Here is a 17,672-nt window from a genome sequence, read left to right as displayed (position 1 = left end):
TCAGTAACTGTAGTGAATTACTCTGTAGCCGCTATGAATATTCATTATGTAACATTCTGTAGCCAGTATGAATTATTCTGTAGCCGCTATGAACTATTCATTGTAACATTTTGTAGCCAGTATGAATTATTCATTATGTAACATTCTGTAGCCACTATGAATTATTCTGTAGCCGCTATGAACTATTCATTATGTAACATTCTGTAGCCAGTATGAATTATTCATTATGTAATATTCTGTAGCCAGTATAAATTATTCTGTAGCCGATATGAACTATTCATTATGTAATATTCTGTAGCCAGTATGAATTATTCATTATGTAACATTCTGTAGCCAGTATGAATTATTCATTATGTAACATTCTGTAGCCACTATGAATTATTCTGTAGCCGCTATGAACTATTCATTATGTAACATTCTGTAGCCGCTATGAATTATTCTGTAGTCGCTATGAACTATTTATGTAACACTCTTTAGCCGCTATGAATTATTCATTATGTAGCACTCTGTAGCCAGTATGAATTATTCTGTAGCCAGTATGAATTATTCATTATGTAATATTCTGTAGCCAGTATAAATTATTCTGTAGCCGATATGAACTATTCATTATGTAATATTCTGTAGCCAGTATGAATTATTCATTATGTAACATTCTGTAGCCGCTATGAATCATTCTGTAGCCGCTATGAATTATTCATTATGTAACATTCTGTAGCCGCTATGAACTATTCATTATGTAACATTCTGTAGCCAGTATGAATTATTCTGTAGCCGCTATGAATATTCATTATGTAACATTCTGTAGCCACTATGAACTATTTATGTAACACTCTTTAGCCGCTATGAATTATTCATTATGTAGCACTCTGTAGCCAGTATGAATTATTCTGTAGTCGCTATGAATTTTTTCATTATGTAACATTCTGTAGCCAGTATGAATTTTTTCATTATGTAACATTCTGTAGCCAGTATGAATTATTCTGTAGCCGCTATGAACTATTCATTATGTAACATTCTGTAGCCAGTATGAATTATTCTGTAGTCGCTATGAATTTTTTCATTATGTAACATTCTGTAGCCAGTATGAACTATTCAGTAGCCGCTATGAACTATTTATGTAACATTCTGTAGCCAGTATGAATTATTCAGTAGCCGCTATAAAGAATGTTAATGAATCCTGAATGAGTTTCTGAATGTCTTCAGTCAGCAGGTAGAAACTAATAAGGGCTGTTAGCTGAACAGCAGCCAGACCTGCACTCCTCTTTCTGACTAACAGACTGCAGAAAGTGTCGGGCTGTTTAATGTACGCTTTAATCTCTGAGCTCTTTAATCTCTGAGCTCTTTAATCTCTGAGCTCTTTAAAGGATCATTGAGTCTTGAAGCCGTTTCTGAATGAAAAGCTCCTGAACAGAACCTGGACTGACGTTGTTGCTCTGGTCTCCTCTGGTTTTCCTCGCCCTGCTTCAGGTGTATTTCTGGACCTCCAGCCCGTCTCTCCCCGCCAGCGAGGAAGGCTTCCAGCCCATGCCCTCCATCACCATCCGGCCGCCGGACGACCAGCACCTGCCCACCGCGAACACCTGCATCTCCCGGCTCTACGTCCCCCTCTACTCCTCCAAACAGATCCTCAAACAGAAACTTTTACTAGCCATCAAGACCAAGAACTTCGGTTTTGTGTAGAAGTGGCCGAACGCAAATGTTTACTCGTTGTGTAATATTACTAGTTCCATTTTTGTAGATTTATTTTTTGTCTATACAATTTTATGAAATTTAAAGAGAAGTGCTGTCACGTCCTTGGCGGTAGGGTTTTCTTTTTTTCCTTTTTTTTTTTCTCTTTCTTTCTTTACCCCCCCCCCCCCCTCTTTTTCCCCCTCCCCTCACCACCACCCCCCCAGTCTGTGTTGTGAACGCAGGCGCAGCTTGTTCTTATTTTGTTTTTATTTTCGTTTCCCGAGTAATTACACATTCCTGCATTGGCTTGGTGAAGTTGAAGCCCTCGGCTCCGTCGGCTCGAACTGTAACTTCCTCGGAAACTTTGGCTGACAGTAAACTGTCCGTCACACCCAGCCAAAGATGACAGCAGATGTATTTAAAGAAAAAGAAAAGTTTCACTGTGATTATGGATCGTTTCCCCTCCGTTCCCCTGAATATAAAGTTCTGACTGAGAGTTTCACTGCTGCCTTTGTGGAAAGTCGTTTTTTTCTTGTATAGGGGGAGTAGGGAATTTCAAAATAAACTTGGATGCAAACTATTAATTCTGTCTTTCATTTATTCCTCAACATCCTCAAATCCTTTACATTAACAGCATTTAGCTGACGCTCTTATCCAGAGCGACTTACGAGGTCACTCGTATTACAGCGGCGGGCCAACGTAGTGTTAGGAGTCTTGCCCAAGCACAGCAACACAGTCACCCAGACTGGGAATCGAACCCCAGCCTCCTAAATGGTGTAATAGCTCACCAACCACTCCAATCCTTCTCTTTCCAACCTTGTGGCTCCAGACCGTGGCGTTAGGGTTTCAGGCACCGTCTCATTTCCGAATGGGTTTGTAGCTGGGCTGCCTTTTTTCTGTTCCTCTGTGGACGGTTTCACACCTGTCCCGAAAGGTAAAGGTGCACACATCTGTCTCTGTGCAGCACAATGTGTGTAATGAACACACACACACACACACACACACACACACACACACACACACACACACACACACACAGAGGTGGGCAGCCAACTCCAGCACCCAGGGAGCAGAGAGAGGGTGAAGGGTCTTGCTCAAGAGCCCAACAGTGGCAGATTGCCGAGCCCGGGTATCAAACCCACAACCCTGTGATCAACAGCCCAGAGCTCTAACCACCGAGCCACCACTGCCTCAAATACGCAAGTCCTCACCCAGGTCCGATTCTAGGCTCGTTTTTGGGGCGTTCTCCTAATCACTGGTTTACTTTCACACAGAACAATTCCATTCGAACCGTGGGTCGATTTCACAATCCTCAATATTTATTTATTTATTTATTTATTTATGATTATTTTTAAAAAGCTTTTTAGCTGAAGAGTCTGACCTGGATGACCTTTCCTCCCTTTCCTGGGATACAAACACTGCAGCAGTGAAGAGCAGTGCCCCCTGGAGTCAGGGCAGGAACGCCGGCACACAAGAAGCCGCTCTCTTAGTAGAAGGTTTTTGAGTCCGAGCAGTCATGTGACCGAATGAACCAATCGCAGGAGCACGAGATGTGGAAGCCACACTTTCAGGAGGGCTGCAGATCAATGCTCAGGGTTTCCTACGAGCAAAAAGAAACTAATCAACAGCTTTTAGCCAGACAGACGCCTCCGCTCGAACCCCCAGATCTGGAGAACCTGAGGGCCAGTCTTCTCCACAAAGGGGCGGCCTGTGTCTGCTGCAGAAGGGGCACATGAGATCCAACCACTGAGGCCTGATCATTAAACCGGTTTAATCGGGTTCAGGCCACAGTGGAGAAGACCGAACACCTCTAAAGCAGATCAGACGTTTGATGTTCCGTTAGTTCTGGGGTCCGAATCACAAAAGCTTTCCTAGGACTCTTGTGAGAACAGGCCTATCGGAGAGTCCCGATCAGACCCAGGAGGCGTTCTCAGCTCTGCTCTTCTAAAGATAGACCTCACTGTCCTCCTGTCCTCCTGGACTCAACACATCCCTAATTCTTCTTAAGATAAATAAGTCTTAAGTAAATAAAGCTCATTATTTTTTTAATGATTTAAAAAAATAAATAAGTAATTTGTAAATTAAGTCTCCTTCCTGTTTATTATAAACAGCTTATTATAAATTATTAATTAATATTCTTAGTTCTCTTATTAAATTAAAGTGTCAGTAAATAAGATCTGGAAGGAGGAAAATCTTGTGTGTGACGTGAGAAAGTTGTTAATTACTAACTACTTAAATTTTATCTCCACTTTAATCCTGTTCAATTAAATATTAATTAACCAATTAATTAATTAATTGCTGATTTTAGAGGCTGGACTTTCTCTGATGCTACTTTCATGGACTGGCCTGAAGAGCCTACCGCAGCCCCTCCACCCGTCAGCCCTCAGTAGCATTCGCTGAGGCCTCGCTCTCGGGCGCCCTCTGGCGTCCTGCGGTCATTTTCTGACAGCGGGGGAAACAGGGGGCAGGCTAGGCCCTTCTCCCTCTCTCTGCTCCCCTGCAAGTTCAAGTTTAGCCTCTAAAATGATGAGTTTAATTAATAGTTAAATGAATGAAAGTCTAATTTAACAGGATTGAAGTATCGTTAGTTTCTACATGAGGACAATAACAGCTTTCTGACGGTGTCAATTAATTTAATTTAATAACAGAGAATTAAAAAAGATTATTTTCTTATTAGCTGTTAAACTGACAACACACTCCTCGCAATGTAGGGAGTCAGGAGGTGAACTTCAAATAATGTTAATATTTAAATATATTATAATATAATAACTATTAAAAACCTGACCTTCTGACCTTCCTCATTAGGGATGTGTTCAGTCTAGGAGGACAGCAGTGGCTGCCCACCACTTCGGGCATGTGTGTTCATGGCCCAGGTTGGGTTGGGAACTCAGGACCAGATGATGGCTTTTTTGGGTGTGTATATATATATATATATATATATATTCTATAATATTCTATATATTTCTTTTTAAGAGTACTGATTTTTTGTATGTACAAATACTAAACTTTACTGGAGTAATTATTCATTTTTCAGACTTTTTACTTCTACTTCTTACATTTTCACCCAATTATCTGAACTTTCTCCTCCTTACATTTTAAAATTAGCCTCATTCCTCCTCTTTCATTCCCCTTTGTTTATTTATTTATTTATCCAGATCAATCTCTCCATCCTGAAAGTGAGAGTCTGATCCTGATTGGATGAGAAGTATAAACAGACTCCATTCTGACTCCCTATTGGTTTATAAGAGATCATCACACCTGCACACGTCCCGTCCCTCTCCAGCAGCTCACAGCAGACGTCTGTAGTCTAGTATGAAGACTGTGTCCGTAGCAGAGACTCAAGAGAGCTGCAGTGAAACGTCCCGACTGAGCCCCACATTTACACTCCAATAAAGCTTATTGATCACATTTACATTCCAATAAAGCTTATTGATCACATTTACATTCCAATAAAGCTTATTGATCACATTTACACTCCAATAAAGCTTATTGATCACATTTACATTCCAATAAAGCTTATTGATCACATTTACACTCCAATAAAGCTTATTGATCACACGCCTCTGAAGTTTGACTTTCTGCAGCTTTACAGAACTTCTAGACAACAACTCCTCATATTTTCCTCCATGAAGCTCATGTTGATGCTCAGTAGAGCACAGAGACGCTCCTTTAATAGAGCTGATATTACTGAAATGCTTCATTTTCAATGGGCAGATCTGCAGCTGAAACAGGAGCCTAGTGCAGCCCAACATTTTTAACATCAACATTTTAATAGAACATTAGAATATCAGATATTAATATTAATATACAACAGTATCCTCATTATGACTTTTAGAGAAATGGGTTTTTGGGGAGGGGGGGGGGGGATAGCGCACTATAGACCCCTGTGGCGCGGCCTAAGCTTTCGGTCTTTGTTTTCCTTCCATTACTTTTACTTTTCTACTTGAAGTCGTTCTGAAACCAGTACTTTTACACTTTTACTGGAGTAAAAAGCTTCAGATTCTTCAGCTTCTATAGAAGTCTGTTAAAACCTAGTATCTCCACTCCTGAAGGAAGCTCTAAAAGGGAATGGTGAGAGTTTGAGAACAGGAGAACATTTTTATTCACAAACAAATGATCACTGTGTGTCTGCTGCTGCTTTGTGTGTGTGTATGTATATATATATATATATATATATATATATATATATATATATATATATATATATATATATATATATATATATATAAATTGTGTATATATTTATACAGACGCACACAGCTGCTGTCCAATGAAAATCTCCATTTTTAGTTTTCACCATGGTTTAACCCTGTAGCTGCTTCTGTACACTGTGTAGATAATTATAGACGGATGGACCAATAGAAATGCTCTAAATCACCTGGAATAAACTCTTATTGTACCTGGACTTGCATTCAAAGGTAAATCCGTTTTTGTCACCATTTTGGAGATACAGGTTTATTACTTGACAGCAATGATTATATATATATATATATATATATATATATATATATATATATATATTCCACCAGAAACGCAGTACTGGACTCAGGCTGAATCTTCTGGAAGACAGCATGGAGTCGGAGGAGCTGCTGTAAAGGCTTTTATTCCAGAAAAAAAAAAAAGAGAGAGAGTGATCTTTTGAAGGAGGTTCAGATTCTCCCAAAGGAGAAAATCAAAACTGAAAGAGAAAGGACAGAAATACTGCACTCGCAAAGCTTTCGCTTTTACACAGGAACAAAAAATCATCCTCCGTTTTGATCAAAGGCTAAATAAACACGTCACGTTTCACATAAACGTCTCTTAGACACAAAACTAGTCCTGGCAGCAGCAGCCATCTCGCCAAACCTCCAAAATAAAAGCCTTAACGGGAAAAGTTCTTTAGAGAAAATACTGAATCACGATTTAGTTCAATAACTGAGAATCTCACAGAGCTGCGCTTCCTTCACCAGAGTCGCTACAGGGTTTCCTCAGGGATCTACTGCTCACAGACTGAGTAAGACAATATGAGAGCCAACGACGTTTTTACAAAACCTGAAAACAACAACAAAAAAGGAGCACTAAGGCTGTACTTCAAACATACACTATGCGGACAAAAGTATTGGGACACCTCTTAATCACTGAATCCAGGTGTCTGATTCAGTCTCACTGCCACAGGTGTATAAAATCAAGCCTCTAGTCCTGCAGTCTGTCTTTCTTACCCACATCAGTGAAAGAACAGGAGGTTCTGAAGAGCTCACTGAACTCCAGCGTGGTTCTGTATGTAATAGGAGCTCAGCACCGCTGCACCAACAACAACAAGTCAGCTGGTGAAATTTTATAATTTCCTCCCTCCTAGATCTTCCTCCATTAGCTGTGAGTGGTGTTATTATTGAACAGTGGAAGAGTTTAGGAGGAACAGCTCACAGAGAGCAGCTCAGTGTCCACCGAGTGTCTGTCAGACCACATAAAGTTACAGAGCGGGGTCAGGGCCGAGTGCTGAGCTCAGAGCAGAGTGCAGAAAAGCCTCCAACTGACTCAGTAACTGCAGAGCTCCAGACCTGCTGCTGCTGGTAGAGCTTAGAATAAAAGGAGGACCAGCTCCTTATTAATAATAATGCCTATGGGTTTAGAATGGGGGGTCAAAAAAAGCTCCTGTAGGGGTAATGTGTAGGTGTCCAAATACTTTTGTCCAAAAAAGTGCATATGACAAAAAAGCTAACTAACTAAAACCGTGTGTTTATGATTATTTTAACAAAAATATCAGTTCACCAGAAAGCTGCACGAGGTACAGTACTGACGAATCCAAATATAACCCATTCTCCTAATTCTCCCAGGAAGGTTAAACTGTAGGGGGCGCTGTTCAGAGTCCTAATGGCCGCCGGATTTGCGGCCTGCCCAGGAGCGTGAGCGTGATCGTGACCGAGAGCGTGAGACAGAGCGGGAGCAGGAGCGGGAGGGTGATCGAGCGTGGGTCTCTTCCTCTCTGGTGCTGGTGGACGGGGGCAGGTCCTCGGCTGGCGGGCGGGGCGATCGAGACTGGGACCGAGATTTACGGCCTTTAGATTTGAATCTGGAGTCGGGGGAGGGGGAGCGGGAACCAGAGCGGCTGCGGGACTGACCGCCACGGTGCACCCGACCGTGATCCCGAGGATGTCGGTACCTAAAGAGCACGAGAGAGAAAGAGAGGGGACAGGTCAGACATATTACTTAAGACACACACGATGCAGCTTGAGTGGCTGCAGAGGAATTAACAAGACAAAATTACTGGACAAAAGTATTGGGACACCTGCTCATTCATCGTTTCTTCTGAAATCCTGCTTTTGTTGGGAGTATCTGTCGCTACTGTCCAGGGAAGAAGACTTTCTACCAGATTTTGGAGGAGGAGCTCCATTGCTGTGAGGACTTGATGTGCATTCAGCGACAAGAATATTAGTGAGGTTGATGGATGTTGGATGATGATCACCACCCCACCTCAACCATCATTCCAGAGAACACAGCTCTTCCACTGCTCCACAGCTCCTCAATACTGGGGGGCTTTATACCCCTCTAGCCCCACCTGGCATTATTAGGCAGCCTGGTGCTAATAGGGTCATGATGGTGATCTGCTCCAGACAGTCCTATTCTATTGGCAGTACTTCTTCTCTACAGGGACTAGACAAGCTGTGTGTGTGCATTTGCACATCTGTGTGATAGGTAAAAATAGGTGCAACTTAAAGTAGCTGAATGCATTCATTAAAAAGGTGTCCACAAATATTTGGACATATAGTGTGTATCGAAGGAAACATACACACAGAGAGAGAGATATATACTTTCTGGGACTCCCACTTATGGATGGCTGTGGCATCACCAAGGATTATTGAACTGGCAAGTCATTCTGTACTCACCGGTCATTCTCATGACTTCTGCTTCGTCTGTGTCGGCCGTAAGAGCGAGAGCTGCTTTTTAAAAATTTTAATAAACAACCAACCAAACGAACAAACAAACAGAAGCAAAAACAACATTAATTGAGTAAACGCGACATAATAATCAGAACTAATAAACATAATGAGAACAGGCAAAAAACTGTTTACTGCAAGCTGAAAAGCCACTAATCCATCAAATATTAAATGCAATAAATAAACTGTACATGCTAGGGGGTTTAACGGTACACACAAGTCACGGTTTACTCCTTAATCCACTACAGTTCCCACAATAACATGCAAATCCAACAGCGTGCAGCTTAAGGTTTCCAGATGGCCCCTGCGCTTGAGAAATGACCATATTTACCAGTATGGTGACCGTGTGCACCAAACCGCTACCCTCGTACCGTCACATCCCCAGTAATCAGGTTACATTAAAATGTAAGCGTCTCATTTGATCAAGGGCGTCCAGAATTATGCACATAGACACCATATCTGGGGTCACTGTCCAGTACTGCGGTGGGGCTGGTACAATCACTCACTCTCGGGGGCTCTCGGAGCGGCGGGGTCGGCGTTCGTACGACGGACTGCGGCTCCGGCGTCTGTCGTAGCTGCGGCTTCGCGAGCGCCGGTGACGGCCGTCGCGGTCGTAATCGTCATACCTGGAGAAGCTGCGAGGGGAATGCCTCTCCTTGGACCTCATCTGAGTGGGGGCTGAGAGAAAGCGAGAGGGAGAATTTTTTAATTAGCGTCCCGCCCAGTTGAGCGCACCTGTCAGGTGTGTGTGTTTGTGTGTGTCGGGAGATGAGGCTCTTACTTTTCCTGTCTCCTTGCGCGAACTGGATCTCAATCTGCCGTCCGCAGACCCACTTGCGGTCCAGGTTGTGTAGAGCGTCCTCGGCGTCGCGCACATCCTCAAACATGCTACTGCTGTTAAGGTTTTGCATCATAACACACACTACACATTCACCACATCCATAAACACCCCATACATCTCCCAGTGTGTGTCACACTGGCATTGCCCCCAATAACGTTCACCAGACAGGGCCAGGTTTATTCTGAGCAATGACATTGAACACAGCAGAGAAAGCAAAGTGGAATTATCAGGAGAAATCAAGATGAAAAAGGGGGAGGGGGTCATTAGTGCATCAAACTAATTAAAAAAAAATATAGATAAAATGTCCTTTTCACCGTAATTGGTGGAATTTCTGCATGTACAATTACGAAACCAGTATCATGAATCAAGTCTGAGTAGAAATAAGGATTGAAGAAGGTCAGGACTTGACTTACAATGGCAGTACAGAAGTGTGAGATTACAAAATTGAACTTTGAAATCAAAAAGGGAAGAATGCAGATACTCCAGCAAAGGTAGGATACAAAAATTAATACTCGTTACCTTTAACATGCTTGAGCTTTGACCTTGAGCTTGAGCTTTATTCTCTTTAAGCGCTTCCCAGAAGGACTTGGGAGGGGGGGGGGGTTCCCGCTTGTCTTTGCCTCATTATCTTTTGCTCTTTTCCTCTCTCTGTTTGGAACATACCGTGGCCTTGACTCCCACTTTGGTCCCCTCTTTGAATCTTCAAGCTTTAACTTTCTCTCTCCCCTCTATTTCTTGCCGCCTGAATCCTTACGGTCCCTTTGGCTTCAATCTACTCTACTTCAGCCTTTACTCTTAAATATTCTCTGTAGGGAAGGTCTCCAGAACTGTATGTCTTTACATTTTCTGAGACAACAGAAGAAATATCAGTTAGGAGACAACGCCCAACAACACATTCAGATGATATCATTTCACAATGTCATGTTCAAAACCCTCTTAAAGGAGCAGACCCTGGGAAAATCAGCTCTACACGGTTTCCTCGGAGTCAATCAGCCAAAACATGTTTGATGCCTGTTGAGTTTTGCACTGGATCTAATGTAGATACAGGTGAACTGTGCAAAACTGCATGCCTAAACCATCACTGAGGCGTTTATGGGTTTAATCTGAAGACTGGATCTTCTTGGCGACCCCTGAGTGGTCCAACTGAATGAGGCACGGGCACTATGAGCAGAGGACTGCAGCCGGAGCCAGAGAGAGCACAATTGGCCTTGCTCTCTCCAGGGTGGGTAAACGGCACTTCCTCCCCACCTCACTCCAGTGCAATGCTGGCCGGGTACACTGCGTTTTTCCTCTAAGCATGTCGATTGCCCGGTTCAGAAAGAGAGGAGCTGGCTGGCCGTGCATGTGTCAGAGGAGGCGTGTGTCGGGAGCACTGCATGTAATAGAAGGAGTTTGTATGGGTCGGGTAACTGGCGAACCAAATTTGGAAGAAAAATGGATCAAAAATCGGAACTAAAACAATAATAAATAAATAAAATATTGATCTTTCTATATATAACGTTTTAATGAAAGTGAATGAATGTAGAAAATTTACAAACAGATGTTTGTGGCTTTATTTATTAAAGAGACTAGACTTGTGAAGTGTCACAAGCCTTAAACCTCCAATATGTCCAATATGTAGTGCATGTTGGAGCAAAACCTCATATATCCAATACTGTAATTGTAATGTTCTGTTAATTTAATTTATTAAAAAAAGTACCATAAGTTTTAGAAATGACTTAATTTTGTACTTCTACTCAAGATTTTAGAAGAATGTGTTTTCTGCAGTCAATAAAGTCAGTTACGTAAATAAAGTCAAATTACATTTTCTTGGAGAACTGGTTTAACTTTACGATTAGTTAAATTTCCGCTGGGCAATTAATCAAAAAAATTCATCTAATCTTAAATGAAACCAACATGCAAAACCTCTAATCGATGTAATCTCACCCATGGTTGATTGACTGCTTATAAGATATTATTTGTCCCATTATTTGTCACAAATTACCGTCCATTTACTTCACCTTGAGTTCACAATTCTAATTCTACTTTTAAAACTGAATTTTACTGTTATTAAATTATAACAATTATTAATGATTTTAGTGTCTAGTCCTAACTTAAGATACTGAGTTCCCCCAACTACACTCTTCAACAATTAAATCTGACACTACATGGCTAAATAATTATCAGCTGTTCCCCTAATTTACAGTAATGGAAAAATCCAGGACTGGAAACTGGACTCAAGGTCCAGATTTGATGACCTGGCCTCTACAACCAAAGTCATTTTTTTAATTAGCCTAATATGGTGGGAAAACCACAAAATTAGAAACTCTGCTGTGAATTAGCAACCCCCAGTGAATTATTATACCCCCACGGTTTCAGATACTATAGGAAACTATAAAAAACAAACAAACAAACAGAAAATACATGTAAATGCATGGTTCCTTATAATGGAGGTCTTGGCTGATTGACTACATGTGGAGAAAAGTGGGAAAAAACCCATATAAATGAAAAAGTACCATTAATTTTAATGAAACATTTCCCACTGATCCAGTTTTGTATCATTTACTGCTGACTGTAAATGGTACCAAATACAGTTACAGTAAAAGTTCAGCCAAATATGGTAGAGCTGATAATAATGAACTGTTACTAGTTTGTTTTTTGTTGACTCTTCACTTTAATTCACTGTTAGCAACATTAGCATTATTGACCAAATAAGTCCCTCAAGAGGCAAACTTATTGTGTCTTGGCCAATTGACAACATTTTGAGGCATGAAGGAAAACTGTATATTTGATTTTCTAGTGAACCGCTCCTTTAACTTGAGTACATCCGTCTTTTGGAGATGACCATCATCTTACATTTGCGTACAAAGGATATTGAATGTATGCAAATCCTCTTGGTCGACGAGAATAGAAGTCAACTGGAATGTAGACATCTACAATAGGCCCGTAACGACCAAACTCACGACGCAAATCCTCTGGCCTAAAGCACCATGAAATGATAGTTCACTCATGACATGTCGGACGGAGAGACTAGGTCTCTGAACAACTCCAACTTGGGTTAGCGTAATGGAAATACTTCAGCTAAAGATGCAAACATTAATACCTATAAAGAACTCTGTTAGGCTTCCTTTAGCATCATGCAAATGAGTTCAGAACTTCTACTTGTCTTTATTAGCTTTTAGCCACATTAGCAGTTTTGGATGCAGTAATTCTCAAACCAGGGATGCAAAAAAGGACTCACACAACTATGTTGAGCAATTATGGACTGTGTTTTGTTTTTTTGTTTAAATACTACTAATATATTAATAAAATATCAATCTTTATCTGTGTTAATTGTCACGGACGCACCATTTTGGAGGTATTAGCCAGGTTTCCATTCAAACATTTTGCAAAAGTTATGCACAACTATTAAATTTCAGCAGAAATAAAGCAAAATAATTTGGGTTTCCATCCACTACAGTTATGCAGAATTAAATTAAATAAAATAATAAAGAAAGAAACTCTTTCATCACTCTTTAGATTTTGGCTTTAGTAATATACTAACTTTGGCAATAAAATCTGCTTTGCATTATGTGGATGTTTGTATTTTTTGATTGTTATTTTTTGGATGGTTAACTTTGGATTTGTTTCATTGTGTTTTTCATTTTTTAAAAACTGCAAAAACTTGCGAATGGTTACAATATATAGTTACAGTGAGCTGAGCGGTAAAATTAAATGAAACAAATTTCCATCACTTTTATCATCTATATCAGCACTAAAAATAAAAAAATGGATAAAAAAAATGGATACTACGCCACCAGCAAAGATGTAAGAGAGACTGTTGTGAGGATAACAAGTCATTTATTAACAACATTGATCCAAATGACTAATCTAATTTATGATACAAGTCTGTAATCAATTTACAGACATTTCCTGGGTGCTGGACTTCACATTCAATGTATTTACAACACAACAAAGTTGTGTTTAGCAGCCTTCAATTTGATTTACTATTTACTAGCCAAGCTAAACAATGCAGGGATGTAACGTGAGTGTTAGCTACTTTAGAAGAAGGGTAAAACTGCAGCACACAAGCAAATCCCTTCACCTATAAAATGAAAACACTTCTGACCACAGAATACCTCCAAAATGGCGCTTAACCCAAAATCAAACTTTGATTTTAATTCATCAGTCAATGACCGAATGGACTGAGGCTTTTCTTATTTGTGGAGAAAGTGAACTGTCTGCATTTGCACAAGTAAAAACTGGTAAACTCAAAGTTAGCACTAAAGTCTCAGCACTCATATTTATTTCATTATTAGTTATGTTTTATACATTTGTTCTGATGAAGTTAAGGATTATATAATACCTACCCTATGAAGAAAACATCTACTGTAGTTTGAGGGGCGAATTTATAACAGTAACTGTACTGTAAACTGTAAACCGTTCTAGCATAAATAACTTTTTTTTAGGGCAAAAAAATTAATAGATTAGTTTAGTGCCAACAATCATCTTAATATTGTAATAATTTCTTAATTATGTAAACAAAATCATCCCAGAAGTGTAATGATTGCACTTAACTCAAACAAGAAAATATATAATAAAAGATTACACACTATAAACCTAAAAAAGTATATAATCCCTAATGATATAATAATGCATTAACAATGATTTGCCTGATATGTAATAAATTTCCAATAATATAAAGAGGTATTACAAAAATCTTTCTAAAAGAATTTAATAAATTCTGAATAACAAAATGAGGCAAATATCATAACAAAAATATATAAAAATAACATATCAAATAACATGGTATTGCAAACAAGCAATCTAAAAAAGTATGTACTACACATGATTAATCTAAAAAAAATAAAAATAATAATAATAATAAAAAAAGTAAAATCCCCCAATAATAACAAGTTATTACAAACGGCCAATCTTAAAATTTACCAAATTCCCAAATTACCCACAATTGGACACTTTATTATGCTACGGTTTCATTTCATATTGTGATTAGATTGCTGCTACTTTTTAAAATTGCTTTTCCAGTTTATGTCTACCCCTCTTATATTCTAGATATTTTATTATAATAATTATTTTAAATTATTCATAATTGCTCTTTGGGTGTAACTGGAATTTTTCAATTTTGTTCCACCCCATGTACCACATGCGATGTGACTGACAAAGTCTCCTTAAATCCTTGAATAATTTATGATTACAATCAACTTAGAAATGTAATAAATTAAAAATAACAGAGGTATCACAAACTATTCTAATAAAAAAAATGGTATTGCAAACAAGCAAGTTATTAAATTCTCAATAATAAGGTATGACAAATGTCCAGCCTGAAAATGTAAATCCCTAATAATATAAAAAAGGTATAACAATTTTTTTATTAAGGTAATCAAGTATTACAAATAAGAAATCTAATTTACTATATAAAAAAAATACATTTACAGTCAATATCTTTTATTGCATTATTAGTTAAGTTAACTGAGCAAACTGACCAGTTTACGTCTCTAAAAATTATTTTTCTACCTTGATACTTTAGGAGATTGCTAAAAATATGGTATTACAAAAAGCACACCTAACTACATTATTATTATTATTAATAAAAAGTAAAGTGCACTTATTACATTTCTGAGTGTTATTACAATATTAGGTGCTACAATATTGTCTAATTTACATTATGAGGATTAACTGGGACTGTCTGTCTTAAAATAAGTTAATAAATATGCAAATACATTATTAATTATTAATATTTTCAGTGCTGACACAGGACGAAGGTTTGGCTTCTCTGGAATTTTTCCGTTCCACCTTAAACGGTGCAGCAGTAATCAAGTATTACAAATAAGCAATCTAATTTATGATATTCAAAAAAAATACATTTACAGTCAATATCTTTTATTGCATTATTAGTTAAGTTAACTGAGCAAATGATTTATTAAACTGACCAGTTTATGTCTCTAAAAATTATTTTTCTACCTTGATACTTTAGGAGATTGCTAAAAATATGGTATTACAAAAAGCACACCTGAAAATCTTTTAACTATTATATTTTTTATTAATAATAATAACAAAAAGGAAAGTGCACTTATTACATTTCTGAGTGTTATTACAATATTAGGTGCTACAATATTGTCTAATTTACATTATGAGGATTAACTGGGACTGTCTGTCTTAAAATAAGTAAATAAATATGCAAATACATTATTAATTATTAATATTTTCAGTGCTGACACAGGACGAAGGTTTGGCTTCTCTGGAATTTTTCCGTTCCACCTTAAACGGTGCAGCAGTAATCAAGTATTACAAATAAGCAATCTAATTTATGATATACAAAAAAAATACATTTACAGTCAATATCTTTTATTGCATTATTAGTTAAGTTAACTGAGCAAATGATTTATTAAACTGACCAGTTTATGTCTCTAAAAATTTTTTTTCTACCTTGATACTTTAGGAGATTGCTAAAAATATGGTATTACAAAAAGCACACCTGAAAATCTACTATTTTATTTTAATTAATAATAATAATAATAATAATAAAAAGTAAAGTGCACTTATTACATTTCTGAGTGTTATTACAATATTAAGTGCTACAATATTGTCTAATTTACATTATGAGGATTAACTGGGACTGTGTCTTAAAATAAGTTAATAAATATGCAAATACATAATTAATTATTAATATTTTCAGTGCTGACACAGGACGAAGGTTTGGCTTCTCTGGAATTTTTCCGTTCCACCTTAAATGGTGCAGCAGTTACATACGGCTGCCTGTGGCAGCCGTATGTAACTGCTGCACCATTTAAGGTGGAACGGAAAAATTCCAGTTAAGATAAAATAAAACTTATAACGTTAAAGCAACATTAAATATTAATCTAAGGACAATTTTCGCGTCGTATAACTCAGTTCAGACACATATAAGACTGAAAAGTCGCCGTTTTAAAGGTAAAACCCCTCGCTGTGACCTTTCTATCGTGTCGTATTTCAGCGCCGCGCTTCAGCTAGCTATGCTAGTTAGCGTTAGCTGCTAGCGCTAGCGACCTTATTTGGTAAACACTGCAGAGTTTGCAGGCAAACACACGTAACCGACATTAAGGACGACATATAAATGGCATAACGTTATAAATAAAAAATAATAAAGCTAGCTAGCTATTTTCAGGAGAGTTCAACGCCGGATTGTGCTACATTAGCTTAGCATAGCTGTGGAAAACACACAAAATAAAAGGTCGAATCCGCTGCAGACCTACCTGCTTTCATCGGATATATTCCTGATGAAGAGTGAGGTGTTTGGAGGTCTTAAATAACGCGCCATAATCCACTAAAATAGCATTTATTGTAGTAGCTGTATCTGTGTTTGTGTGTCTATTAGCGCGAAGCTGCTTCGGCCTTTCGGGCTTTTCCGCCGATTTGGCGCCGTGTCGTCAACGATGCAGCGCGCATGCGCAGCGCGGGGACTTTTATCCGGCTTTTAGTCGTTTTATTAGTTTTAAAAAATTACACAATAAACTATCAATTATTCGCAGTAATAATTAGTCATTTTATGTTTTGTTTGGTGTGAATTTGTGGTTGTTTGTAGAGAAACATACGGACTTCTTTTTTTACAATGGTGGTGAATGGAAGCGGACATCGGTCGTCTTGACTACAGCGCAAAATAATAAATAAATAAGGGGGAAATGTAATCAAATCTATTTATATAATTATAAAATAAATAAGATATGCGATTAACATTTTTTACAAGTAAAAAAAAAAAAAAAAAAAGCCCTGAAAAGAGCTCTAGGACACTATAACTAGCTACCATCAACTAGTTAGGGTGGACCTAAAATTAATAGACATGGTTGAAGTAAATACACAACAATTTTTTATCAAATAAATAACATTATGAGTACATTCAAATGATGGGAGGGAAACACTGGAGAGAAGTGGCCACGAGTTGCCTGAACTCATGTGTGAAATGATGGACAGGGGCTACAATACAGGACAGGTCTTCTCCACCTTTTCCAGAGAAGACCAAAAAAAGTATATATAATATATATAATATAACATTAAGGAAAATTAAATAAAAAAATTTAATATTACTCGGCGGGTAAATATCTAGCGAGGCAAGTGGTCATGCAAGTGGTCACGAGTTGCCTGAACTCATGTGTGAAATGATGGACAGGGCCTAAAATCCTTTTCCTTTTCCGCCTGTACTGTCTAAAATAACAAAAAAAAAAAGAAAAAGTGGGGCCCCAGGTGGTCCAGGAGACCGTTGGTTCGAATCCCGGTCATGCTGCTAGCCATGT

At 38.4% G+C, this 17,672-nt stretch overlaps 2 protein-coding genes across 7 annotated transcripts in view; one reads left to right on the top strand and one right to left on the bottom strand.

The window, feature by feature from the left end:
* ubr5 (ubiquitin protein ligase E3 component n-recognin 5) overlaps positions 1-2,255 on the top strand; it is an 83,608-nt gene extending 81,353 nt beyond the window's left edge. For all 5 annotated transcript variants that reach the window (XM_072692481.1, XM_072692479.1, XM_072692478.1 and 2 more), the window contains exon 58: positions 1,468-2,255. In XM_072692481.1, coding sequence (XP_072548582.1) covers positions 1,468-1,680 — 213 coding nt within the window. In that variant the 3' untranslated portion in view covers positions 1,681-2,255. The remainder of the gene's footprint in view (positions 1-1,467) is intronic.
* Positions 2,256-6,254: 3,999 nt separating this feature from the next.
* srsf10a (serine and arginine rich splicing factor 10a) lies at positions 6,255-16,793 on the bottom strand. 2 transcript variants are annotated; one of them, XM_072692476.1, is made up of 6 exons: positions 16,638-16,793; positions 12,272-12,385; positions 9,367-9,473; positions 9,092-9,263; positions 8,535-8,585; positions 6,255-7,810 (listed from the first exon to the last, which is right to left on the bottom strand). In XM_072692476.1, exons 1-6 carry the CDS (start codon positions 16,700-16,702, stop codon positions 7,519-7,521), a joined length of 801 nt encoding a protein of 266 aa, XP_072548577.1. In that variant the 5' UTR covers positions 16,703-16,793; the 3' UTR covers positions 6,255-7,518. The 2 variants fall into 2 exon arrangements, with proteins under 2 accessions (XP_072548577.1, XP_072548576.1); XM_072692475.1 differs by lacking the exon at positions 12,272-12,385 and having other exon boundaries at positions 9,367-10,272; positions 16,638-16,726.
* Between the last annotated feature and the right edge of the window lie 879 nt (positions 16,794-17,672).

The sequence above is a fragment of the Salminus brasiliensis genome, chromosome 1 (assembly GCF_030463535.1).
Source record: "Salminus brasiliensis chromosome 1, fSalBra1.hap2, whole genome shotgun sequence".
In the NCBI taxonomy this organism is placed as follows: Eukaryota; Metazoa; Chordata; class Actinopteri; order Characiformes; family Bryconidae; genus Salminus; species Salminus brasiliensis.
This window is presented reverse-complemented; position numbering and strand designations above follow the sequence as displayed.

Excerpts from the sequence above, each read along its gene's own strand:
- srsf10a (XM_072692476.1), bottom strand. The coding sequence starts at position 16,702 with ATGGCGCGTTATTTAAGACCTCCAAACACCTCACTCTTCATCAGGAAT. Across the intron at positions 12,386-16,637 it reads AATATATCCGATGAAAGCAG|GCCAGAGGATTTGCGTCGTG; the intron begins GTAGGTCTGCAG and ends ATGGTGCTTTAG. Across the intron at positions 9,474-12,271 it reads GCATACATTCAATATCCTTT|CATGTTTGAGGATGTGCGCG; the intron begins GTACGCAAATGT and ends TAACAGCAGTAG.